This window comes from Salminus brasiliensis, chromosome 2 (assembly GCF_030463535.1).
Source record: "Salminus brasiliensis chromosome 2, fSalBra1.hap2, whole genome shotgun sequence".
NCBI classification, from domain to species: domain Eukaryota; kingdom Metazoa; phylum Chordata; class Actinopteri; order Characiformes; family Bryconidae; genus Salminus; species Salminus brasiliensis.
In genome coordinates this window covers 11,355,640-11,381,988 of record NC_132879.1, presented here as the reverse complement: position 1 = coordinate 11,381,988, position 26,349 = coordinate 11,355,640, and the positions used below count along the sequence as shown (strand labels likewise).

Here is a 26,349-nt window from a genome sequence, read left to right as displayed (position 1 = left end):
ACTCGAATACATAGTGGGCCTCAGGACCTGTGAGGACCTATTCCAGACATGCACCAGAAGCACCTGCAGGGATGAATTTTCTAGGCAGACACTCATAACTAGTCTTCATTTATACCTCACAGTACCTAGTGTTCATATTTTATGTTAATTACATTACGGCAAAGATTGGGATTGATTAATCCCTTTAACTGTAACATGTCTATGTCCTTACACTAGCTAGCTAAATTATTTAACTACATAGAAATCAGTGAGAAATATGAGTTATTACTCGGTCATAGGGATGAGAAATTAATAGCTGGGCCTTGAATAAAGGCGATTAAATCAGGTACAGCTTGAAGTTTTATTAGTGGTTCTCACTGATGAATTAATGCATCATGACAGCACTGGAAATTGCTAGTCTATTATCATATCATCACTGTCACTCAAAAAGCTTTTTGGCATAATGGGAATCTGGCAGTTGTTTTTTAGATTGTGTTCAAATTTCATGATGACTGGACCAATATAAATGCTCCAAAATTGTTACGTTTATTCCCATTGAAAGTCTCCTGTAAAGTTATTATGATTTAATTAATTAATTTGTGTTTGAGGAAAAATGACAGCACGGTATTAACAGCTCATTCTGGAATTTTACAATTTATACTAATATTGGAATTATTAAGTATTTAACTACCAATACAGCACATATATCAATGTGCACACTCACTAATTAGTATTTCTTCAATATTAGGAGCATTGTTTTATGATTTTAGCATCATATGACCTTAATGTGACCTGTAATCTGTCACCTGATCCAGTTCTTGTTTTCACATCTGATTTTAACTGATGAGCTCAGGTAAGGGGTTATTAGCTAGGGATGGCCAATATTTATGGGCAGGATTTATCATTATTACTATCAAAATAAGCTTTTCTATGTATAATGTGGATATCTGCATTACCTCTAGAACAGTACAAGGGGAATAATCAGTCCTGGTGTGAAATGTTGAATAAATAAATAAATAATTGTGACTTTTTGATGTGAAGTATTGTGATTATACATATACCAAATTGCCCAGCCCTACTGTCAGGTCAGCATAGATGGCTGCAGACTAGGCTGCAATTGTATTCAACTGAACACATATGTTGTAACATATGAAAGTTTTGTTTTTGGGGTTTTGAATGTAATACCCTCCAGTCTTCAAAACTGCCAACCCGTCTTCTTTCACTTCAGCTTTTCTGTTATTCCTCTTATTTCAGCCCTGAAAAAATGACTGAGTTCAATAAGTCATTTCCTTTAGGGCTGAATGATTTTCTTTTTTATTCTCTCTCTCTCTCTCTCTCTCTTTCTCTGTTGTAAGTATGTGATCTTGCCTCAAAAATCCTGTGATGATTTCATAGATCCATTTCCCGTCCGACTTCAGTGTAAAATAAAAGAGAGAAAAAGAGAAGAAATGTAACAATGCAGATGTTGGATATTTGGGAAATAACTGAGTGTTTTTTTTATTTGGGTTCTTTACTTTCTTCAGTGTGTAGTTTGTCTGTTTTTTTCTGAGGTTTAATAAGTTGTAGCACACACAGTCAAATAACAAAAAGAAAGGAACAAAGGCACATTTTTCGCTCATCAGTTTCTATATTGTTTCCTCATCTCCTCTTCTTCTGGAGCAGAGAGTGTGCAGGATGCCGTGGGCCGGCAGGTTAAACTGAGCATGAAGAAGAAGGTGCAGTTGGAGGTCAAAAGCGACAAACTGGAGAGCCGGATCCTGGTGAGTAAACTTTAGGCAGTTTGGGGGAAATGATAAAAACTTGTTGAATGGCTTTACTGTATTATATTGATAAATATTGTCCTGGTAAGTTTTACAGACAAAACTTAAGCCTAGTCCTGAACTATGTTGTCTTTTCAATAGAGAATTTCTGAAAAATAAAACTAAAATAGTCACTTTACTTCAGTAGACAAAAACAACAGATAGCAGCTTAGAGTTTGTCCTATCATAAACACATGCACACACACATACACATAGAAAGGAATTGTGACCTGAATGTTCAGGGAAGTGAGTCAGATTGGATTATAAAATATGAATTATACTATAAAATTGCATTTATATGAAAAAGTTGCTACTAAACTAAATCAGTTCAGAAAGTCTCATTTCAGAAACTCTTGCTAATAAAGTGATGCTAGTAGAATGACTCACAGCTTACATACATTGTGTGGCTGTGTTAATCATAGGATCACGATCAGGAGCAAGATACTTGGATGGGCCAAAAGAATTAATCAGGACATCCCTAAAAATAAAAAAATAAAAAAATATATATAGCTGCAGTCTATTGTAAATACAACATACATTCCCTAAAAGCCCCCCTAGGATACATCCCTGTGAATTTTCATAATAATCTGCCAAAAACATTGACGTTAGAGCCGAAGTGGCTACCCCCCAGGGGCCAGTCACTTAAAGAGCCTCTTGACCTCTTAACATTCCAAGGCTTATTACACACTAAGGTGTATTACTCAGTAACTACAGGGACTTCTGTACAAACTGGTGAGGCTATTCTCTGGTAAAAGAAGTAAAAGAACTTTCGGCCTGCCAGTGAGCCACATGCTGTTAAAGGGGATAAAGAGCCAGTACCTGGACATACATGTCAAATGTCATGGTGATGAATTCTATACCTATCTAATGGCTGCTGAAAATTGAATGGCCAGTGGCGGCCATATTGGGCGTCTTATATTAAATCGCTTATAATTAAGTTGAATGAGGCAGCATGCCAAAACTTTAGAAGTTGCTATTTTGGAGATGACTTTAGCAATGATTTCAGTGGCGATCTGTTTAATTCCAGTATTAGACTATTAAAGAGAGTATCACTGCTGTTCAACCCTTGTGGAGATTTGCTGTCTGCTTACAAAGCAGAGACGCAAACACACTCATGTAACATCATTCCAGAGCTCACAGAGCTCAAAGCTGTGTGGAAGGCTTTGTCTTTGTGTGAATGTGCGTGTGTGTGTGTGCGTGTGTGTGCGTGTGCGTGTGCATGTGCATGTGCGTGTGTGTGCGTGTGTGTGTGTGTGTGTGTGTGTGTGTGTGTGTGTGTGTGTGTGTGTGAAAGGGTACAGGGTGTGGTTGCAGACTGTAGTGATCTGATTTTGGTGCCTGAGGCTATGCTGAATGTCTTAGCTGTGCTGACTGCTCAGGGCTGGGGCTTTGTGCTTTTGTGGAATGGAAGATACACTAGTGTATACTACTGTAGATTACCACAAGACATAGTGTGTGCATTACAATACTGCTTATTCCTGACTATATTACCTCATTCATTCCCAACAACTGACATAAATAAACAGAGTATAATAAGATGTGTCACAGAGCTTGTTCTGATTGGTCTGAAGGTGATGGAAGTGTGTTGGGATGTATGTGTTTAATGAATACTCAGGAATGGGTACCTGAGCAATAATTGTGTTTTTTTGAAGAATTGAAGAAATATCTGAAGAAAGTTTGCTTGACTGTTTCACACTAATGACTTCATTTCAATTTTTTTAATAATTTCATTTAAAATAATGGCTTTTCACAGATTACTTATGTAATCAAAGTTCTATCATATATCATATTAATTAGACATTACATTTCAGAAGTAAACAAAGAAGGGACACGTGTCCCTCTGCCTGGCAGGATTGGGCTTCAGTAGATTTGCATTTTGCAATTTTATGTTTTTAAACTTTTTTGTTTCATTTTGAACCGAAATGCTTATTGACATTCTACAATGTTAAAAACAACAACAGCATTGGATAATTGTGGCCACAATGTTTCCCTGTGCCCTTGTGGGTTTCCCCAGACCTACCAAAAAAAAAACCACACACACACATAGTAGGTGACTTGGCCAAGCTTAATTGTGAGTGTATACTTAAAGTGTGAGTGAATGGGTGTGTGCGTTACCCTGCAATGGACTGGTGCATTGTCCAGGGGGCATTCCTGCCTTGCACCCAGTCATTCTGGGTAGGCTCTGGACCCACCACAACCCTGATGAGGAAGAAACAAATGAGTTATCTGTTTAATCTTTTCCATTTTTCTCCGAATACGTTGTTTCATGGCATGCCTAAGCACTCTGCTTTTCAAGTCCTGACACAGCATGATACTGCTAGGTATGTAGGATAAGACACACACACACACACACACACACACACAGACGCATTCCAGGCTGTTCCGCAAGATTTAGTAAGAAATGCACTGGCAGCAGCAATACTCAGCAATCCTGCATGGGTGTTAGTTCTGGTTAAAAAAAACACTTGCAGCTGCATTTGTTAATTATTGTAGAAGAGAGAAAGGGTGACTGTGTGTGTGCTGTGTGTGTGTGTGCTGTGTGATTTGCTGGATAGAGACTAAACACTTGAACAGGAACTGGATAGAAGTTTGGAATGCTTTGGAACGCTGAAACTCTACAGCACTCTGCTCAATTTAACACACACACACACACACACACACTCTATGCACATTATATACAGTGCTAAGCCCTGTCTGACTACTGACTATGGGTAATACACTCATTATGGGGACATCATTACTAGACTACAGACAGCTGAACACCTGCCATGGAGCAGATAACCAGTTGCAACTGCAGTTATGAATTGAAATTAGCATTATTAGCATTATCATTTCTGTTGATCCTCAATAAATCACTGTTTAGCATTATTTTATACCATGTTGAATGTCATAAAAAGACCAGGTACTGTCCAGAATTAGATGTAGATCTGTTATTGATCACATCAGGTAACAGAACGCTAGCATCATTAATAACTAGTTATCAGCAGGTTGCTGGATGGATGGATAACTTTATTAATCCCTGGAGAGAAATGAACTTATCAAAGCAGCCATGTACATTTAAATACAACAATTAAAACACAACAGGAACACTGAGGTCAGAACCTGTTCTCCATACTGCTCAGTCTACCCTTCTTCTTTATTAATTAGGTGCTGTAAAATTACAAGTCATCACTAGCCAGTGAGCTGGAAGGCTAAACAACAGGACTAAGGGATGGCTACTAACTGTTAGCTGGTTATGTTAGACTGGGGAGCTTAAACTACTGGCAGGAAGTGCAATTAGCCCCGTATACACTCTCTCACCCGCATTCCAGCTATTGGTATTCATATTTTGCATTCTTGCATTTCTACTCAGTATTGGATTTCGATAATTTAGTGAAATACTTTAAACAAAAGTAAAATTGTAAGAACTACAAGTACACAAAAAATACTCACAGCACTTACAGTCGCAGTAATACATGTAATTAGTAACTTACAGCTCTGCGTTTTACTGTGTTTATGTTTGCCTGTATATTTTCTAATGTGTGTAAATACATACTGCCGCGTGTGGAGTCACATGACATTCCCTGTCCAGTCTGCGACATTGAAGCTACATGGAGGAGAATTGGAGCACCAAGACAACTGAGCAGCTCATTTATAAGCTGCTGTGTATACATTGGTACAGTGTGTATACACCTTTTTGTTTTCTTATTGGTCTGTAAAACAATGTTTTACAAATGTCCAGCCTAGCAACAGTTGCTATGACTGTTTTGATTGACAGATTAATGTATGGAATGTGTATTGGTCTACTGCACCATACCATGTTATTGTGCTGCAACTAGTAAACCCAAAGTAATCACACCACCCACTTGTGGTCGGCTCACACCCTTCAGCTCTGCCCAGCTTCAGGAAAACCATAGGTTGCAAAAGATCCTCAGTAAGTCTGCGCTTTAGGTTAGTAGGAGTCTGGACCCACCTGTGGGACAGCACTGTGTGGCACATTTCTGGACTCAATCCAGATTTGGAGTGTAAGTCTGAGAAGGGCTGGACTGAAGCCCAGCTGGAGCTATTATTGAAAGAGCGAGAGAGAGGCAGAGAGGTGGGAAGGGGAAGAAAAAGAAAGACGGAGCGAGAGTAAAGGAAAGAATGTGGTGAGAGGAGAGTGCGATCAGTATTCAGGAAATCTCAGGAGTATCAGGAAATGGTGTAATGTGAGCTCGCTCACTCCCCCTCTCACTCCCTTTCTCTGTCTCTCTCTCCTCTCTCTCTCTCTCTTGCTCTCTCCCTCTTTCTCCTATTCTTCCTGTTACATTCAGCCTGACTGCTTAGATTGAGTATTAGTTAATTATGTCTGTTAGTTTGATATGAAGGAGTTGGGGGTGGGCTGTTACTGCAGGGGGATCAACTGCAGTGAGTATTTTACTGGTTTACAGGACAAGCACCTGATTTACCATCATTAAGCACTGATTTACCAAACCAGGTGTTGGATGACCACTATGAGTAATAATAAATTCCCATGAGAAGAGCTTTGGAGAGCTTGTAAGGCTGCTAATAATAATAATGGCACTAATAATGCTAATGCTAGGGGCTAGAGGGGTATGAAGACCTCCAGCACTGGGGCAGTGGAACTTATAGGATGAGCTGGGGAATTAAGTATGAGGTGGGGTGGTGATCATCCAACATCTTGACCTCACTTGCATTCTTGTAACTGAATGCAATAAAATCCTCAGCAACAGTCACTCCAACATAAGCAGGATTAACTCTTTTTTTTGATTTTGGGGAAAAAAAACAATGAATGAGCAGGTGTCCCAATACTTTCGTGTCTGTTTTCTATATCGTCTATATAACCTTGAAAATCTTTTTGCTGTTTTTTCACTTTCTGACATAATCTAAATCTTGTAGTTGTTCTGTAAATCACATCTAAATCTCACGATTGATGAAGCAATTAAATGCTCCAAATTGGCCTAAAGTTAAGACTTTTTTCCCTTCTCTTGATACAAGGTTTTTGCGTGATGATGATATTATATTATAACTACTTATATAACAGTTTCTGTTACGTTCAGATTACGTTCAGATTCTGTCAGTGTGTGTGTGTGTGTTGCTTTCTAAATGATTTGTTTTTGTTGTTATTTTATTTTTCCTCTCCTGACCTGCAGACGACCCTCTGTGGGAGAACAGTTTCCACAGAGCTGGCCAACTGACCCACACACAGACGTTAGTGGAGACTGTGTGTGCTGACTGAACTTTTTCTACTCGTCTGATCTGAGTGTGTTGTGGCGTGTTTGTGTTGATCTAGCTGGAGTCACACTCAAATCGTCTCCCCTCTCTCTCTCCAGGCACTCGCTCCGCATCGGGCCTTTTTGCTGTCCGCTCGAGTCCCCACCAGGGTAAGTGAGTGTGTCAGTGTGTGTGTGTGAGAGAATGTGTGTGAGTAATCCTCACTGATGATCAGATCTGACTTTCGTAATCCACAGCAACAACTGCAGGTTTAAATGGGTCTGTGTATGAGGTAAGTGGGGGTGGTCTTGTGTGTATGTGTGTGTGAAGATGTCTGTTGAATGAACAGACATGCATCAGCTTGTTTACCACAAGATATCAGTGATTTCTCTTCTATTACTATCTCTCTCTCTCTTTTCATCTCTCTCTACTTTCCTCTTTCTCTCTCTCACTACCTTACTCTTCATCTCTACCTCACTCTCTGTGTACCTCACTCTCCACCTCTACCTCACTCTCTACTTCTCTCTATATTCTATCTCTCTCTCTCTCTCTCTCTCTCTCTCTCTCTCTCCCCCTCTATCTCCCTCTATCTCTTCCTCTCCTAGTTACTCATTTTTCCTCTTTCCTCTTTTTTTGCCACCAGCTGTTTCCACAGCTGTAGTATGTGTGTGTGTGTGTGTGTGTGTGTTATTAAAATTTCTAATTTGTTTGTTGTTAATAATAAAGCTCATCAGAAACAGCTGCCGTTGCTTCATTGTAAAACTTGGGGAAGTGGACACTGATCTAATCGGGAGTACACTGAGTTAGTCAGTTCTGTGTGTGTGTGTGTGTGTGTGTGTGTGTATGTATGCGTAGAGGGAGTACTCAGATTTTTCCCACAAGAGCTCACAAGAGAGTTAAAACAATTCTAGATCTGAACAGCTGGACACACACACACACACACACACACAGCCTGGAAACATTGCTCCAGGATTAGTTGACGTCCTAGTTGTCCACTCTCCCTTGTGCGTGTGGGCGTGTGTGTGTGCATGCATGTGTATAAGATATAAGTATAAGATAATGGAGTTTTTAGTGTATGCCGTGCTTTGACATCATGATCTTTGCATTCTCACAGTTACGACAAGTAAAAATGAAGTAACGAGTGAAAATGGACTTAAAGCTGAGCTGATCTGAGATTCACAGCTACTCGTTTAACACTCTGTTTCCTTCCAGGTAGAACAAACCTTCAATTTCTTTGACATTCAAGCCGTAAGCAGTAACAAGTCGAATCAGGTGTGTTTCTCTTGATCTGAATAATCTGGAAATGCTGTGGAGCGCTGATGTAGGACCTGTTTTTTTGTGGTTGATCATCCTAATAAGGTGCAATTATGCAACTAATGTGTAAGCAGTGGATAGTAAACAGATCCATTTACTCAGCTACATGTAGTTACTTTGTAACATGGCTGCTTTGATATGTTTTCAGAGCATTTTCAAATGGTTGTAAAATTTTCCTTTTGACTCCAAAAGACTTCAAAAGCAGAAATGAGAAGAGACTTCAATTCATGTCCTGATAGATGTACTAAAGAGGTTCCACTGCAGTTCTAGTTACTCAGTACTGAGTATATGATAAGATAAGATAATTCTTCATTAGTCCCAGAGTGGGGAAATTCACAGTGTCACAGCGGCAAAGGCATAGCAAGACACTCAGATACAAAAAGTTGATAAATTAGCAATATACAGTGAGGAAAATAAATATTTGAACACCCTGCGACTTCTCCCACTTAGAAATCATGGAGGGGTCTGAAATGTTCATCTTAGGTGCATGTCCACTGCGAGAGACATAATCTAAAAAAGAAAATCCGGAAATCACAATGTATGATTTTTTAATAATTTATTTGTGTTACTGCTGCAAATAAGTATTTGAACACCTGCCAATCAGCAAAAATTCTGGCCCTCAAAGACCTGTTAGTCCGCCTCTAAAAAGTCCACCTCCACTCCACTTATTATTCTAAATTAGAAGCACCTGTTTGAGGTCGTTAGCTGCATACAGACACCTGTCCACCCCACACAATCAGTAAGACTCCAACTACTAACATGACTAAGACCAAAGAGCTGTCCAAAGACACCAGAGACAAAATTGTAGACCTCCACAAGGCTGGAAAGGGCTACAGGGCAATTGCCAAGCAGCTTGGTGAAAAAAGATCAACTGTTGGAGCAATTATTAGAAAATGGAAGAAGCTAAATATGACTGTCAGTCTCCCTCGGACTGGGGCTCCATGCAAGATCTCACCTCGTGGTGTATCAGTGATCCTAAGAAAGGTGAGGAATCAGCCCAGAACTACACGGGAGGAGCTGGTCAATGACCTGAAGAGAGCTGGCACCACTGTTTCCAAGGTTACTGTGGGTAATACACTAAGACGTCATAGTTTAAAGTCATGCATGGCACAGAAGGTTCCCCTGCTTAAATCAGCACACGCCCAGGCCCGTCTTAAGTTTGCCCATGACCATTAGGATGATCCAGAGGAATCATGGGAGAAAGTTCTGTGGTCAGATGAGACCAAAATAGTACCTTTTGGTCTTAATTCCACTCGCCGTGTTTGGAGGACAAAGAATGATGAGTACCATCCCAAAAACACCATACCTACTGTGAAGCATGGGGGTGGAAGCATCATGCTTTGGGGGTGTTTTTCTGCACATGGGACAGGACAACTGCACTGTATTAAGGAAAGGATGATCGTGGGCATGTATTGCGAGATTTTGGGGAACAATCTCCTTCCCTCAGTTAGAGCAAGTCAAGTCAAGTCAAGTTGGTTTTAATGTCATTTCAACTACATACAGAGTACACAGTGAAACGAAACAACGTTCCTCCAGGACCATGGTGCAACATAGACAGTGCATACAAAACACAAGTGCAACACAAACAAGTGCGGACAGACAACACAACACAGTACAGACAGAGAATAATAAATAATTGCCGGTAGTGTGCAAATTCTGCAGTGTGTAATAAATATTGAGTCCAGTGAGGTAGTAAAGTTATTAGTGCAATGCATTGTGCAAAAAAATGCTTCCCATTTTATCTGGGGTAAATGGTTGGAGAGAGAGAGAGTGTGCATGTAACAGAAAAGACATCAGTTCAGAAGTTGAGTTGAGTTGAGAAGTCTGATGGCTTGGGGGAAGAAGCTATTGCAGAGTCTGGTCGTGTTGGACCGGATGCTGCGGTACCTTCTTCCCGATGGCAGGAGGAAGAACAGTCTGTGTGAAGGGTGGGTGGAGTCATCCACAATGCTGGTTGCTTTGCGGATGCAGCGGGCAGTGTAAATGTCCATAACGGAGGGGAGAGAGACTCCGATGATCCTCTCAGCTGTCCTCACAATGCGTTGGAGGGTCTTGCGGTCAGAGGCTGTGCAGGTCCCAAACCAGGCAGTGATGCAGCTGCTTAGGATGCTCTCTATGGTCCCCCTATAGAAGAGGGTGAGGATGGGTGGAGGGAGACGGGCCTTTCTTAGCTTCCGGAGGAAGTAGAGACGCTGCTGGGCTTTCTTGGCTGTAGAGCTGGTGTTCAGGGACCAGGTGAGGTTCTCCACTAGGTGGACACCAAGGAACTTGGTGCTCTTAACAATCTCCACAGAGGAGCCGTTGATGTTGAGTGGAGGGTGGTCTTGTCTTGTTTTCTTGAAGTCAACAACCATTTCCTTGGTCTTCTCTACATTCCAGTGAAGGTTGTTGACTGTACACCAGTCTGTCAGCTGCTGCACCTCCTCTCTGTATGCTGACTTGTCGCCTTTGCTGATGAGACCCAGCACAGTTGTGTCATTGGCGAACCTTATGATGCTGTTGGAACTGTGTTTCGCAACACAGTCATGAGTCAGCAGGGTGAACAGCAGAGAACTCAGTACACTGCCCTGGGGTGCCCCAGTGTTCATTGTGATGGTGCTGGAGCTGCTGTCCCCGAACCGGACTAACTGGGGCCTCCCTGTCAGGAAGTCCAGGATCCAGTTGCAGAGGGGGGTGTTGAGGCCCAGCAGGCTTAACTTCCTGGTGAGATTCTGTGGGATGATGGTGTTGGATGCTGAACTGAAGTCTATGAACAGCATTCTGACGTAGGTGTCCTTCTTCTCCAGGTGGGTAAGGGAGAGATGAAGGGTGGTGGTGATGGCATCGTCCGTGGAGCGGTTGGGACGATATGCAAATTGCAGGGGGTCCAATGAAGAGAGCAGTTGGGTTGATGTTCCTCATGACTAGCCTCTCGAAGCACTTCATGATGATGGGCGTGAGAGCTACGGGACGGTAGTCATTGAGGCAGGACACCGTGGACTTCTTCGGCATGGGGACGATGGTGGTGGTCTTGAGGCACGTTGGGACAGTGGAGCTGCGCAGGGAGACGTTGAAGATGTCCGTGAGAACATCTGTCAACTGGTCTGCACACTCTCTGAGCACTCTGCCGGGGATGTTGTCTGGTCCTGCAGCTTTTCGTGGGGTGAGTCTGAGTTTTCCTCACGTCCACTGCAGTCAGACACAACACCTGTTCGTCTGGCTTGGGTGTGATCTTGCTCACCAACGTGTTGTTCTGTGCCTCAAACCATGCATAAAAGTCGTTCAGGGCATCGGGGAGGAAGGCATCACTGTCACAAGACGGTGGCATTGTCCTGTACTTTGTGATTTCCTAGATGCCCTGCCACATGCGCCACGTGTCACCCGTGTCTTTGAAGTGGCTGTGGACTCTCTGGGCGTGTGTGCGCTTTGCCTCTCGGATGGTTCGTGACAATTTGGCTCTTGCTTTCCTTAGGGCCGCCTTGTCACCCACTCTGAAGGCCGAGTCGCGGGTCCTCAGTAGCGCACGCACCTCAGGAGTCATCCACGGCTTCTGGTTTGGGCGTGTGTTGATGGTCTTGGAGACGGTGACATCATCAATACACTTGCTGATGTAGCCAGTGACTGATGCTGTGTACTCCTCCAAGTTAACAGAGTCGCCTTCAGTCAGCCTTGCATGTCCCATGCAACCAGCAGTGCACAGTGCAAACAGTCCTGAAGGGCAGAGATGGCTCCTGCCGGCCAGGTTTTTACCTGCTTCTGAACTGGTCTGGAGCGTCTGATGAGGGGTGTGTAAGCTGGAGTCAGCCACACAGACATGTGGTCCGAGAACGCGAGGTGGGGGCGGGGCTCCGCCCGGTACACGCTGGGGATGTTTGTGTAAACAAGGTCCAGCGCGTTCGCTCCTCTCGTTGCAAAGTCCACATGTTGATGGAATTTAGGGAGGACTGACCTGAGATTTGCATGGTTGAAATCTCCGGCAACAATGAACAGTCCGTCTGGATGTTTGGTCTGCAGATCGCTGATGGCCCCATGCAGTTCCCACAGTGCCTCATTAGCATTAGCATTAGCACTAGCGCTAGGTGGTATGTACACGGCGGCTATCAGCACGGTGGAGAACTCCCGTACTAAATAAAAAGGTCCGCACTTGACTATCATAAACTCCACCAGCGGAGAGCAGTGCTTAGCGACAGTCACAGTGTTGTTACACCATTCCGTGTTGATGTAAACACACACGCCTCCACCGCAGGTCTTCCCGGACAGAGCCACGCTCCTATCCGCTCTGAACGAGGCTAGCCCGTCTAGCTGAATGGCGCTGTCTGGAATGCTGTCGCTAAGCCACAATTCCACAAAGACACACAAATAAAGCACTGAAGATGGGTTGTGGCTGGGTCTTTCAACATGACAATGACCCAAAGCACACAGCCAGGATAACCATGGAGTGGCTCCGTAAGAAGCATATCAAGGTTCTGGAGTGGCCTAGCCAGTCTCCAGACCTATACCCTATAGAAAATCTTTGGAGGGAGCTCAAACTCTGTGTTTCTCAGCGACAGCCCAGAAACCTGGCTGATCTGGACAAGATCTGTGTGGAGGAATGGGCCAAAATCCGTGCTGCAGTGTGTGCAAACCTGGTGAAAAACTACAGGAAATGTTTGACCTCTGTAATTGCAAACAAAGGCTACTGTACCAAATATTAACATTGATTTTCACAGGTGTGCAAATACTTATTTGCAGCAGTAACACACAAATAAATTATACATTGTGATTTCCAGACTTTTTTTTTTTTAGATTATGTCTCTCACAGTGGACATGCACCTAAGATGAAAATTTCAGACCCCTCCATGATTTCTAAGTGGGTTCAAATACTTATTTTCCTCACTGTATGTCAGTCCAAATGTATTGAATATAGAGTATTATTTACAGATTATTTACAGATAATTGCACATTTTAAGAACCTATGGTGTGTGTCACAGACCCTTGTGGAGATGTGGAGAGTTCCTTACAGCACTTTGTCATTCACTTTAACTCATGAAGTCCTTAAGTGACTTATACTCAACATCTTGGAAGAATCACGGGACAGCATGTGAATGTGTGTACATGTGACGTTATTTACAAAACCAGCTCATATTAAGATGTATTTTTCACTTCTAAAGGTCTGTCCCAACCCATTTATCATATATAACATATAAAATGTCATATATTACATATAACCAGTTCTGCGTTCATCGTTCTTTCAGAACTGAAGTGTAATATATTAAATATATGACATTTTTTTACATATGGTCATTTTTAAGTTTTTAGGGTATTTACAGAATAAGTCATGTGACCTCTTTTTCACAATAAGAAAAAACATTAATGAGCTGCTCAATTAATTTAACTGATTCAGTTATTTTGAAAAATATTCAAAATTGGATCAGGGCTCTTATGGGTTAAGTTGTTGTTTGATATATGAATAAAAGGGCTGTGACTGTACACAAAAGTCAGTTAGATACAACAGTTTGTTCCATGAGTGTTTGCATCGTATTGTTGTATAATAGGTGTAGGTGTATACAAAAGTCATGGTTCAGTTTACGCTTGGACCTCACGGTTTCAAACAAGTTCTGTACAGCAGGGGAGAAGAGAAATAACCCACATACCCAGATTTCTTTTAAGTTAAACAGACAAGTGTGCAAGTTCCAGTTTGTTATATCTAGTGTCATATAGTCCCCCCTTAGATACTTACAGCTTGTAGAGTGTTAACTAAGCAGTAAAGTATGTGTTTCCACACGCACAGATGACATTTTACTTTCAGGCATTTCAAATCCAAAGCTGAGAACAGTGAGAGATAAAGAATAAAGAGAGATTAAAACAAGCATACAGCAGCAAGAGATGAAAGAGTAGCAGGGGGGAGGCAAACACGGCTACAGTTACCATCGCAATACTTCTAAACCACTACAGTTCCCACAAAACTATACACATTTAAAACCCTGTATTTTACCTGAGCATGAAAGAAGGTGTGTGTTGATGTGTAAAAACTGTTTAGGAGAAAGATCTGATACCTGTATTTGTGTGTGTGTGTGTGTGTGTGTGTGTGCTCAGTTGGTTGTGGAGTATGATAAAGGCCAGCTGTCTGTAAAGCTCAGCTCTAATGAGGAGGTTGATGAAATCATCGCTCAGATTGGGAGCAGCATACAGGAGCACTGTCCAGGACTGAACCCAGTGTACGTTTGTCTGTCTGTCTGTCTGTCTGTCTATAGTTCTGTATTTCTCTCTATTACCTGTTTCCATTTCCATTTCTTATTATACTAGACTAACATGTTTGTGTGTGTGTGTGTGTGTGTGTGTGTGTGTGTGTGTGTGTGTGCGTGCGTGTGCGTGTGTGTATGTGTGTGTGCTGTAGGAGGGTGATGAAGAAGTTGTCTCTAAAGCCAGCAGAGAGGATGACCAGTCTGCAGACAGTGTGGGAGAATAACACTCCTACTGACACTGGACCCTGTGGTACACACACACACACACACACACACCTATCTATCCATCTATCTATTTATCCATCTATCTATCTATCCATCTATCTATCTATCTATCTATCTATCTATATATATCTATCTATCTATCTATCTATCTGTCTGTCTGTCTGTCTGTCTGTCTGTCTATGAATCTATTTTGTATATTTTTGTGTTTCTGTTAATCTATGTGTCTAGCTATCTCTCTGTGCCCTTTATCTCTTTCTTCCTCTTTTTCTTCTCTCTCTCCCTCTGCAGGTGCATTCTCTCGCATGTACTGGTGTGTATGTGATCAGCAAGGGCTGCCCTATAGAGATGAGGTGCAGTGGGTATGTATAACTCTCTTTCTCTCTTTCTCTCTCTATCTCTTTCTCTTTCTTCTCTCCTAATCTCTCCTTCCATTCCTTTGTCTCCAGGATGTGGACACTATTTACCTCACCCAGGACACACGAGAGCTCAACCTACAGGACTTCATCCACCTGGAGAACAGGTAACACACACCAACAGTGACTTGCAGTAACTGGCTGATGAATGTGTTTTTTTTTTTAAACACGATCACCCATGGAAATATTATATATATATATATATATATATATATATATATATATATAGATAGATATATAGATATATTATAATTATAGACCAGAGTCATAAAGTCCAACAAAAGCAGGATACACACATTTTAATAGCTTTGTAATGTCACTCATTAGCGCACATACTGTAGGATGACTGTGTGTTTATATGCTGTGTTGTACTCTCTGCTGTGCTAAGGGATCTGATGGGCATTGTGGCTGTGCTGGAGTACAACCAGTGGTTCACCAGACTCTCCCTAAAGGACTACAGACTGGTACTGCTCACCTTTCTCACTTTTTTCTTTATGCATGTTTTTATCAATGATCGTGTTTTTACTACTGATATATTCTGTATTCTGTATTCTGTATTCTGTATTGTGTGTGTGTGTGTGTGTGTGTGTGTGTGTGTGTTTGGTGTGTAGTCAACAGATTTGTGTGATCAGATCTTAAGAGTAGTGGCTCGTTCTAGTAGGCTAGAGGAGCTGGTTTTGGAAAACACAGGACTCAAAGCGTAAGCAAAACACAAACCTGCAAACACACACACACACACACACACACAAACACTCACACTCACACACACACACAAATACAAATATACACATTCATTCAGATAATTGCATTTTTGTGTGTAAAGTTGTTGTCATTCCTTATAAATCATATCCATCCTTATACACACTGCATAGAAGTGTTTATAGATTGTGTGTGTGTGTATGTGTGTGTGTGTGTGTGTGTGTGTGTGTTTGTGTGTTTGTTTTAGTGATTTTGCACAGAAGTTGGCCAATGCTCTAAGCCAGAACCCACACTCTGCTCTACACACACTCATCCTGGCCAACAACTCTTTGGAGGACAAAGGTACCACATACACACACAGCTGAAAATACAAGCATCAAAGTTTTCAGTTCGATTTCAGGCAGATTGACATGATGCTGGTGATGAGTGTCATTGTCCTGATGTTGGTGATGGTCATGGTGTTTTGATGGGGTGATGGTACTGATGGTGATGGTAGAGATGATGGGGATGGTGGTCATGGTGGTAGTGATGATAGTCATGGTACAGATGATGACTGATTTTGTTGAAAGTGATGATGGTAGTAATGGTGTTGATAATCAGGTCTGTGATGCTGATGATAATAATGATAATAATAGTAACCATGATGATGATAGTGATGATGAGTGATAATGGGTGATGATGGATCATGATGATGATAGCAATGGTGGTAATGATAATTGTGACATGCTGGGTGATGGTGGTGATGAGTATAATGGTGGTAGCAATGATGGTGATGATGGTAGTGACGATAGGTGATGGTGCTGATGGGTGATGACAGTGAAACTGATAATTATAGACAATGATAATTGATAATTATAGACAATGATAGTGATGATGATGTGGATTGGTAGCAATAATGATGGATGTTGATGCTAAAGCTGATGATAATGGTGGTGATGGTGATGATAATCGTGATAGTGATGATAGTGATAATTATGGTGACAGTGATTGTGGTGATGGGCGGTGATGACAAAGACAGTAGTGGTAATGGTGACAGTGATGTGATGGTGGTAATAATGTTGTGGTCATAATTATGTTTATATATTATGATGGTATTGTGGTAGTGATGATTATTGTTATAGTGATGATGATGATGATGATGATGATGTGTTTCTCAGGCATTGCATCTCTGAGCTCTTCACTAGGAAAACTTTCAACTGGTCTAAAACATCTAAACCTTTCCAAAAACTCCCTCTCAACTAAAGGTAAATATATCACACACACATACATACATACATACACCCGTGACTGGGTCAGCACACACATACAACTGTCAGGAAAGTGAGTTACTAGTTTCACTGTGTGTTTTTTCAGGTGTGAACATTCTGGCCCAGGGTCTGTGTTCAAATCCCTCCATCTTCAACACACTAATACACCTTGACCTGTCTGGGAACACACTGAGGGGGGATGACCTGCCTGTATGTGCACACACACACACATACACACACACAACTGTCCATTGTTGATCATGTTATAAAGCAGTATAATTGTAATTGTGATTATCATCATCATCACCACCACCACCACAAAAATTAACATTAACGCCTTCATCAGCATCACCATCATTGTTATAATCACTATTATCACCACCACACTACCATCATCACTGTCGCCACTGTTACCACCACCATCATTGCCACCATCATCTCCATCATCGTCTGTTTCTATGCAGAATCTGTGGAATTTCCTGGGTCAGCCGAACAGCCTGCAGACTCTGGACCTGTCCAACTGTGACTGCTCCCTGGACTTGGTCAGCACTTCCAACATGTTAACACATCTCTTACACCTAAACCATCTCCTACACTGTAAACTTTCAATACAAACCACCTCAGGTCACTAATACACAGATTCCTCCCCTCTACCCACTAATTTGTCAAACAAGTTAGCAAGGCCCTTAACCCTCTCTTCTCCAGGGGTGCTGTGGCTCTGCCTTCGGACCCTGGCTTTCTAAGCTGGGATATTTGAAGAGAACAGTTTCATTGTACTGTACAATGTTCACATTATAAAAATAAATATTACCACAGATTCATTTGTAGATCAAGCCTACTGCTACTGCAGATATTAGCTCAGGGCGACAGTATTAGCTCATGATTAGAAAAGTATTATAAGATATTGTACTTTTTTAATGTGTGTGTGTGTATGTGTATGCTTTTTTAGGTTTGTTCCTCTTTATTACGAGGCTCTCTAAAGCACCTTTCTGTTCTCAACATGTCAAAGAGTGTCTTCAGTTTCAAGTAAGAAAGATAAAATTACTACTAATAAATCATGTATAAATGAAATAGTGCATTCGGCTGTTTTAAGTGGCACACATATGCAAATGTATGAACACAGCTTGCCTCGTCCCTGTAAAGAAATATTGCCTATCCTGACCTCTGACTTTACTAAGGCTCTTGTTGCTGAATGCAATCAAGTCCTCACAGCAATGCTTCACAATCTAGTAGAAAGCCTATCCTGGACAGTAGAGACAGTTACTGCAATAGTGTATATAATTATAAATAATTATTTAATTAATGTTTATGTGCCATTATCTGCAGATTTCTGTAGTGTTCTGTTTAACCGATTGTAAAAACAGTAATTCAAATTAATTCTAGACAGAAAACAAATGAATCGAGCCAAACACACACATTCTCACACACACACAGCTCACAGCTCTGCACAGTAAACACTCAAAACTAAAAACTATGAAAACTGATTATTTTCCTACTTTGCCTCCTTTGCTCCCCCTGCAGGAGGGGGAAGGAGTTACCCTCTTCCTTCAAGCAGTTCTTCAACAGTGCTCAGGCCCTCAACACCATCGTCCTCTCGGGTACCAAGCTTCCTCTAGAGGCCCTCAAGTGAGTTGCAGCCCATTATGACCACCTACCTAATAGTGGGTATACCCACACTTGGCTCTGTCCGTGGGGTACCAATGTTATGCAGTTGGGAGTCACTTCATATGCGAGAAGTCCATCTGCGGTACACCCTTACTGCGGCAGCTCTGCAACATCCCACAAAGTGTCTGAGATGCTACCACCCTTTACCTATTGTCACAATCATATCAGAATATTATGACCACCCCTAGGTTTTGAATTAAATTTGCCCGGGACGTCACAGAAGCAACTTGCACTTCGAGTGCCTTCCAACAACGTAACATCGGTGCTCCATGGGCCATTGATGCCTGTGGGGGGGCGGCGACTTCGGTGAGTGGTACTGAGCAATTGACGCACTACTATAGACCAGCTAACCTCTATAATGAAGGACCTAATACAGTCCATGTCAGGACGTCTCATTAGTGTCATCCAAACCAAGAGAGGTCATTCCCACTATAAGACAGGTGGTCATAATATTCTGATATGACTGTGTAGATGTAATTTATATGGAACATACAGTATTGGGCAGAAGATGTGTTTAATCCCATCACCAGCTCACTTAATTTTACATCATTAAACCACAACTCTCTGTATGAATTATATTAGTATTTATTTTAATATTAGTGCTTTACTGCCCACATAAGGAGCTTTGTAATTCTAATTTTCACTGGTGCCCAAAACTTGCACACAGTATGACAAGTGTGTATGTGTGTGTGTGTCTGTGTGTTAGAGCTCTGTTGCTGGGTCTGGCCAGTAACCCCAACCTGAAAGACATCTCTTTGGATCTTAGCAGCTGTGAGGTAAAGCAACACTGAGACCTGGGACCTTTTAGTTTTACTGTGACCTTTAGACACTTGCACTTATTTTACTGATGACTGTGTGTGTGTTGAGGATGTTACTGCAACCGCAGATTTCCTTACAAAGGAAGTTAATGAGGGTGGAAAGAACGCTTTATGACTGATGTTTCGCAACTGCAAAAAGTCACATTATGGACACATGTGTGAAAGCTTTGCTTGCCAGTCTATTTTTAGTAGTGTCTATAGTCGCTACAGGGGAGGATTAGGTCTTTTGTCGTGTGGGGTGGGGTTGGCATTGATTACAGGTTGATTATATGTCAACATTCTTCATACAATTATATCTGAATATACTTGTAATAAACACATGCTTGCCACAGATCTACACACTTCCTACAAAGTGTTCTTTCAACATTAGCATAGATGAACTATTGAACTATATATAACCATTTGTGTTAAAGAGATTTGAGTGTGAAGAACCTTTACATTGGTAAATATGTTTCATATACTCTTCTCTAAACCTTCAAAAGGAGAAAAATCTTCTCTGGCATTGCTTTGTGGCACATTCCTGGGAATGGTGACCTAGTAGTTAGCTCAGCTAACTACTTAGCTTAGAGACAACACAGACAAAGGTCTTGAGTAACCCAGTGTGGCCTCTATTCACACATACCTGTCATCCAACCACCAAACAAACTTAAATATGCATGACCATAGCCCAAATGGCCCTCTACAGAACCAGATTTCACAGGTCCTTGGGCCTTTGGCAGTTTATCTCTTGGTCTCTGGTCTGGTCTGGTTAGGTGTTAGGCAGGGGGTTTAGACTACTATGGAGAATGGACCTTGGGTCCCCTGCTTTCTTACCACAGCTAAAGTAAACACGCAGCTATGAAATAAGTTTTTCAAAACAGCTAGTAGTTCTTGCCAATAAAAAATATAATTGTGTTTGTCTAGCTGCGATCAGCTGGATCTCAGATTCTGGAGGGCTGTATAGCTGAAATACCCAACATCTCCAGCCTGGACATATCAGACAATGGTCAGAACACACAAACTCACACATACTTTCCTTACTGTATTTATAGCCCTTCCATCATTCCCACAGCAGGCCATCTAAAACATTACATGTGTGATTCCATGCTGATGTTCTTTGGTTGCAGGTTTGGACTCTGATCTGACCACTCTGCTGGTGTGGCTGGCTAAAAACCGCTCCATCAGAAATCTGTCTCTGGGGAAGAATTTCAGCAACATCAAATCCAAGTGAGTGTTATTAACAGTTTGTTTAGTCTTAACCAGGAGTTTAACTTCTCAACCTGGAGTTGCAGTGTTGCAACCCTAGATTGTCCCAAGACCACTGTAGACAATAGTTAAATGGTTGTATGTAAAGTTGAGTCCATACTTTCAAGCCATGACTTTTCTGAGTTTGGGCCGTAAATGTTGAATCTTGGTTAAAAACTGGAAAATACTGATGAATTCCCTGTTGAAGTTAAATAGTAACTCTTTCGGTAAAGAGGACATATATTCCATTTGTAACAGCTACTTCCACAAAGCACTGATTAACCAAATCAGGTGTTAGATGATAACTCTAAACTAAAGACTGCAGTTCCTGCAGTGTGTTTTAGTTGGCACAGATCTTGGTGGCTGATTTTGTTACTGTAAACAAAAGCTCAAAACTCCCAACTTATTTCCCAAATTGGCCAAGTGATGCCTTTATTCAGGCAGAGAGACTGATCAAGTTGATGTTCATAATGTGTAGATTAAGAATAAAGTTTTAGATTTACAGCTATGAGATGAAGAATGAACTGGACAGATGTTTAACTGGACCTGGGTGGTTGCTGTGGTGCTGCTAGGTGGTTGCTATGGTATCCTTGGTGGTTGCTGTGGTGCTGCTAGGTGGTTGCTATGGTGTTCCAGGTGGTTTATTTTGTGTAAATTAGTCCAAAAACATTTGGCTTAAAGGTGAAATTCAGATGCCCTTGGCTAACAGAGCTGTGCCCACAAGCAGTTCCTAAATATATTGATGGTTAATCTGATGCATTTAGGTGTTCAGTTATGCTAATTAGGTCCTGACCAATGGAAGAGCACAGGCAATTTTTAACCAAAATGTAATTATTTTTTTACCAAACGTCATGGAATTTCTATTAAAAGAACTGAAGTAAATTACAGACATGTATTTTATTATCCCCACAAGTCTTTAATCCTTCTATGAAAGCCCTGTGGTTTTCCATTGACTAGAATATGTCTGGGAACCTCATCCTTTTGAACTGTAGTGTAGATGAATTAGAGACGACCATTTTTGTAGTAATTATTCTGACATAATAACACAAACATTTACTAAAAGCTTTAATTATTGGACAGTGGTCAGTTTCTGACTTTTAGCCTGATTGTAGTGTGTCTGTGTCTGTGTGTGCGCACAGGAATCTAGGGCAGGTGCTGAGCAGTCTGGTCCTCATGATCCAGGAGGAGGAATCTGTGAGTGTTCATATATCAGGCTAGGTTCATTTGCCTTTACTTCATCTTTTAAGTGTAAAACAGTCCCTAAATTATGCTTATTGACATGTATCTGTGTGTTCTGTGGGTGTTTAGCCACTGAGCTCTCTCTCACTGGCTGACTCAAAGCTGAAAGCAGATCTGTCCATAGTGCTAAACGCTGTGGGAGGAAACAGCTCTCTGACCCGCCTTGACATTAGCGGAAACGCCATGGGGGACATGGGGGCCAAGATGCTGGCCAAAGCTCTTCAAATCAACACTAAACTCAGGTTACACTTATTTACACACACACACAAATTTAAATGAGGAAACATTAGTTTCACTTTTTCCAGGAAAAAAAGATACCTACCCACTGAACAACCAAACTGGATTGGTAGATTTCACTACCAGTACGAACTGCATGTGTTCGGTTCCATCACCAGCTCACCTGATTTGATATTAACATTAAGCACTGCTTCACCAAAACAGGCGTTAGATGATATCTAGAGACTACACTAGACCCCCCATTAGGAGAGCTCTGGAGATGTTAGAGATAATTAGCAATGTAAAATCACTTCTTTTTACTATTATTAGTATTTATTCTAATATTAGTGTTTTACTGAGTAAATGAACAATAATAAATAAACTGTCCAGATAAGAAGCTTCTTACTCATTTTTACAGGGTGCTAAAATGTTTGCTAAACCTGAAAAGGGTTATTTTCAGTTTTCATTAAATAAATATTTGCGTGTGTTTTAGGACTGTGATTTGGGACAAGAACAATGTCAGTGCACAGGGTCTACAGGATGTGGCAGCTGCTTTGGAAAAGTGAGTCAGATTTACGTAAAACCTTGTACAACTTTCAGCGAAATTCACTGTAGTAAGAGTTTATTGTAGGTCATTTGGGACATTTTTATTGGTCTGTTAATCATGAAAAATTTCCACAAAGTAAAGAAAATGGAAATGCAAGGACAACTGTGACCAGAAATATGGGTGTATGTGTATAAAGTACAAAGTGCTTTGTATTTTGTGCCCTGCAGGAATTATACTATCCGCTTCATGCCAGTGCCCATCATGGATGCTGCGCTGGCTCTTAAATCCAGCCCAGAGAAAACTGAGGATGCCCTCATGAAGGTCAGCAGGAGAGGGGTGTAGTAGCTTAATACTGTAATCATTTCCCAGTAATGTAAAAATACTCAGAAATGTGGTAAAATTGTACACTCAACTAAAATGTAATCAAACTTAATAATGCAGTATGATATTATTGGTAACTACACTGTTAAAACTATGAGATCCTTGAGGAACTTGGAGGTTCTTTAGTTTAGAGTCTGTGGAGATGTAATATCTCCCTCTGCTGGCCTCAATTGGGAGCTCATGCACAAGTCATACAGGTGCTGTCCATGATTGAAATGATGAGGAATTCTCTTAAGCAACTCTGTTTGGAGTGCTCTTTATCAAGTCACTTTGTTCTGCTCCTTAGATTATGGATTTATTATGGTGGTGGTATACCTGCCTGTCTGTTTTCTGACCTCTGCCTGTCCTGACAACGAGTATTGCTGTAGCCCTAATAAAGTCCCTCGGCACATGCAGCCTGCCTCAATGCTTATGTTACAGGATGAACATCTTCAGGAGCTTTGAGGAAACTTCAAGGAACCTTTTTCCTTTAAAAACCTTTTCTTGAAGGTTCCTCCACAGTTTCAAATTGAAGAACCTCTAAACGTTCATCAAGGATCTTATGTCTTTTAACAGTGTGTGGTATTACATTAAAGCAATTATGTGAGTCTTGTTTGGTTTTTTTGCTCCTGGGCTCCCTCTACAGTTGGGGAGTATAATTCACTTTCACACCACAACTGTAAATACAAATTCTGCTTAAAGCGCCCCCTCATGGATAGCTGTACAAATGCATTCGTTGACAAGCAGAGCCATCTGAAGGTAAAGAAGCATGTGGGCAGTAAAGTAATATTACATGATTTTAACAAAAATTACTCAGGTTATGCAGCGTTACACAGTTGTGGCAAGAGGTCTCATGCAGCTCCACCAAGTTCCATAGTGCAGTATCAGCTTTCTGCTTGTCTCCCTATTACAATCAGTGGAGCATCTACATGATTCGGAAGCTGCTGTTTTAATGTACATTTTTATCTACATAACGTTGCTTTAATGGTCAAAACCCTCTATTGCATCATTAGGCAAATTATTTCATTATAAGGTTTGCAAAAACTAAATGCAATGTGTGTGTGTGTGTGTGTGTGTGTGTGTGTCACCAGATGGAACAGTATCTATTGAGGAACCATGAGACGAGGAAATACCTGCAAGAACAGGCCTACAGACTACAGCAGGGCATTGTCACATCCACCACACAGCAGGTCATACAGTATGTGTGTGTATGTGGGTGATTGACAGTTTGTGCATGAAACTACAAGGTTAACTGATCAGTATATACAATTTAACACACATGTCTGTTTGTGTAGATGATTGACAGATTGTGTGTGAAGGTGCAAGACCATTTGAACTCACTTCGCTTCAATGAAAGAGAGAGTGTCCAGGAGGACATGAAAGCAGCTGAGAAACTCGTACAGGACGCCCGTAACTCAAAAAGAGTGAGACTAACACACACAAACACACCTTGCACTCCACATCTTAGCCTATATGCCAAAAATTACAGTAAACCATCAAACCAACAAACCTGAGCTTCATGAGTACCTTAGCCAGCCAGTAAAACATAGACTAGCTTGCTATAGTTTTGGTGAGATACCATTAATGTGATATAGCCACAATTAGGTAAATTTAATACAAATTAAATTAAATACATTAAATTACAGTATTATTTGTCATTTAATAACCTTGTTCCAAAAAAAACAACAAAATACCTCATATCTAAACTTTCCATATTATGTGCAGTTCACTCTATTTCTATCTTAAATTATTCGTACAATTAAAACTGAATAATGTAATAAACTTCATTGATCGTGTACATGGACACTCTCTAATCTCTGTAGCTTTTGGCCAATATGTACCACCTGCGCTCGAAGAGCCGTGGAGGGGGAGGTGTGTCTGAGTGCGGGGAGAGCCCATGGGCAGGGCCTATCCAGGAGAAACTGCAGTCGATGGTTGGAGAGATCAGTTTGGTCATAGACCAGCAGCTGCAGGTGAGTTTCACCATAAACACACCTCACCAACAGTAATGACAGGTCCAGTGAAAAGTTGTGTTCAGAGCCAGCAGGAGCAATGGAGACCAGACATAGCTGTCAAATCACTTAAACTCAAAAGTCCTGGAGGAACTGGTTTAATGTAAGGGGGGCTGGCTGAACAATCACAGACAATTATGTTGGTCCTTTTAACACCCATTGACCATTGAACTTTTCTTTTAATTCTGTCAATTTGTTAAGGACAGACTAACATCGGTCATCACTACACAATAACATAGTATATCATATTTAGATTAGTTTGAGGCTGTGCTGTAAATAGGGTAGTTTGTTAGAGCCAAACTGTTTTCTGGTTAGTTGTTTTCAGGCCTGTAATTTGTCACATTGGAAAAAAACAAATGTTTGCTTCTTTTTTAACCTTTTAAAGGTACCATAGAGAGCATTCATTAGTGTTTTAAGGTGTTGTTTGATGTATTAATTTTAGGTATTTGACTGTGGGGTGAAAAATTTTCTGATGCTTTTTAACAAGCTTATTTATCACCCTGTTATTCTGCTTCAGAATGAAATGCACTGATTTTTCTTTTATGAAAAAAAAGAAAGATAAACTTTGCTTTTATTGGCAAGCGTGTGCTAGAGGGGTATAAAGTCATCAGTCATCAGTGGGCTATGGACCTGTGTTTTCTGGAATGATGGTTGGTGCTCCATCCAGTACTTTTGGAATGAGCTGGGGAGTTGGGAATGAGGTGGGGTGGTGATCATCCAACATCCTGACCTCACTAACACTTTTGTGGCAATCATATCCTCACAGTAATGCTCCAAATCTTGTAGAAAGCCCTGTCTGGACAGTAGAGACAGTTACTCCAAAAATACTTTCTGTTGTCGATATGGTGAATTGGTTTGTGTGTGTGTGTAGAGTTTGTTAGTGTCCATGGTGGACACGGCGGAGAGTGTGTGTCCTCACGTGATGCACAAAGCCAACTTGAGACCGGCTCTGATGCGGGCAAGCGAAGGGAAGATGAGTGTGCCCCAGTCCTTCATCACCAACACTCTGCTTAAGCAGTCTGCCGTCGACATTATCAACAAGATCAGGTCTCCCACACATGCACACACACACCCCTTCTGTTGCGCTGTCGTCAATGGAACTATTTCCTCAGATTTAGAAACACGTGTCTGAAGTGGTTTGTGAATGGTGCTTTTATGACTTGAAATATTACTGTTAGTTTAGTAATGCTTGTGTC

General features: G+C 41.3%; 1 protein-coding gene across 3 annotated transcripts in view; it reads left to right on the top strand.

The window, feature by feature from the left end:
- The window catches only part of LOC140544105 (F-actin-uncapping protein LRRC16A), a 43,851-nt gene that overhangs the window by 4,559 nt on the left and 12,943 nt on the right, over positions 1-26,349 (top strand). For 2 of the 3 annotated variants that reach the window (XM_072667490.1, XM_072667481.1), the window contains exons 2-27: positions 1,642-1,739; positions 7,091-7,141; positions 8,184-8,243; positions 14,340-14,461; positions 14,641-14,738; positions 15,002-15,072; positions 15,160-15,233; positions 15,515-15,590; positions 15,738-15,826; positions 16,073-16,167; positions 16,983-17,069; positions 17,179-17,282; positions 17,537-17,614; positions 18,022-18,098; positions 18,594-18,698; positions 19,444-19,513; positions 20,459-20,540; positions 20,662-20,761; positions 21,919-21,973; positions 22,088-22,260; positions 22,728-22,796; positions 23,009-23,102; positions 24,233-24,331; positions 24,437-24,565; positions 24,965-25,114; positions 26,025-26,200. In XM_072667490.1, coding sequence (XP_072523591.1) covers positions 1,642-1,739; positions 7,091-7,141; positions 8,184-8,243; positions 14,340-14,461; positions 14,641-14,738; positions 15,002-15,072; positions 15,160-15,233; positions 15,515-15,590; positions 15,738-15,826; positions 16,073-16,167; positions 16,983-17,069; positions 17,179-17,282; positions 17,537-17,614; positions 18,022-18,098; positions 18,594-18,698; positions 19,444-19,513; positions 20,459-20,540; positions 20,662-20,761; positions 21,919-21,973; positions 22,088-22,260; positions 22,728-22,796; positions 23,009-23,102; positions 24,233-24,331; positions 24,437-24,565; positions 24,965-25,114; positions 26,025-26,200 — 2,482 coding nt within the window. Of the gene's footprint in view, positions 1-1,641; positions 1,740-7,090; positions 7,142-8,183; positions 8,244-11,355; positions 11,428-14,339; positions 14,462-14,640; positions 14,739-15,001; positions 15,073-15,159; positions 15,234-15,514; positions 15,591-15,737; positions 15,827-16,072; positions 16,168-16,982; positions 17,070-17,178; positions 17,283-17,536; positions 17,615-18,021; positions 18,099-18,593; positions 18,699-19,443; positions 19,514-20,458; positions 20,541-20,661; positions 20,762-21,918; positions 21,974-22,087; positions 22,261-22,727; positions 22,797-23,008; positions 23,103-24,232; positions 24,332-24,436; positions 24,566-24,964; positions 25,115-26,024; positions 26,201-26,349 lie in introns of those variants that run through there. The other variant, XM_072667499.1, reaches the window with a different exon arrangement.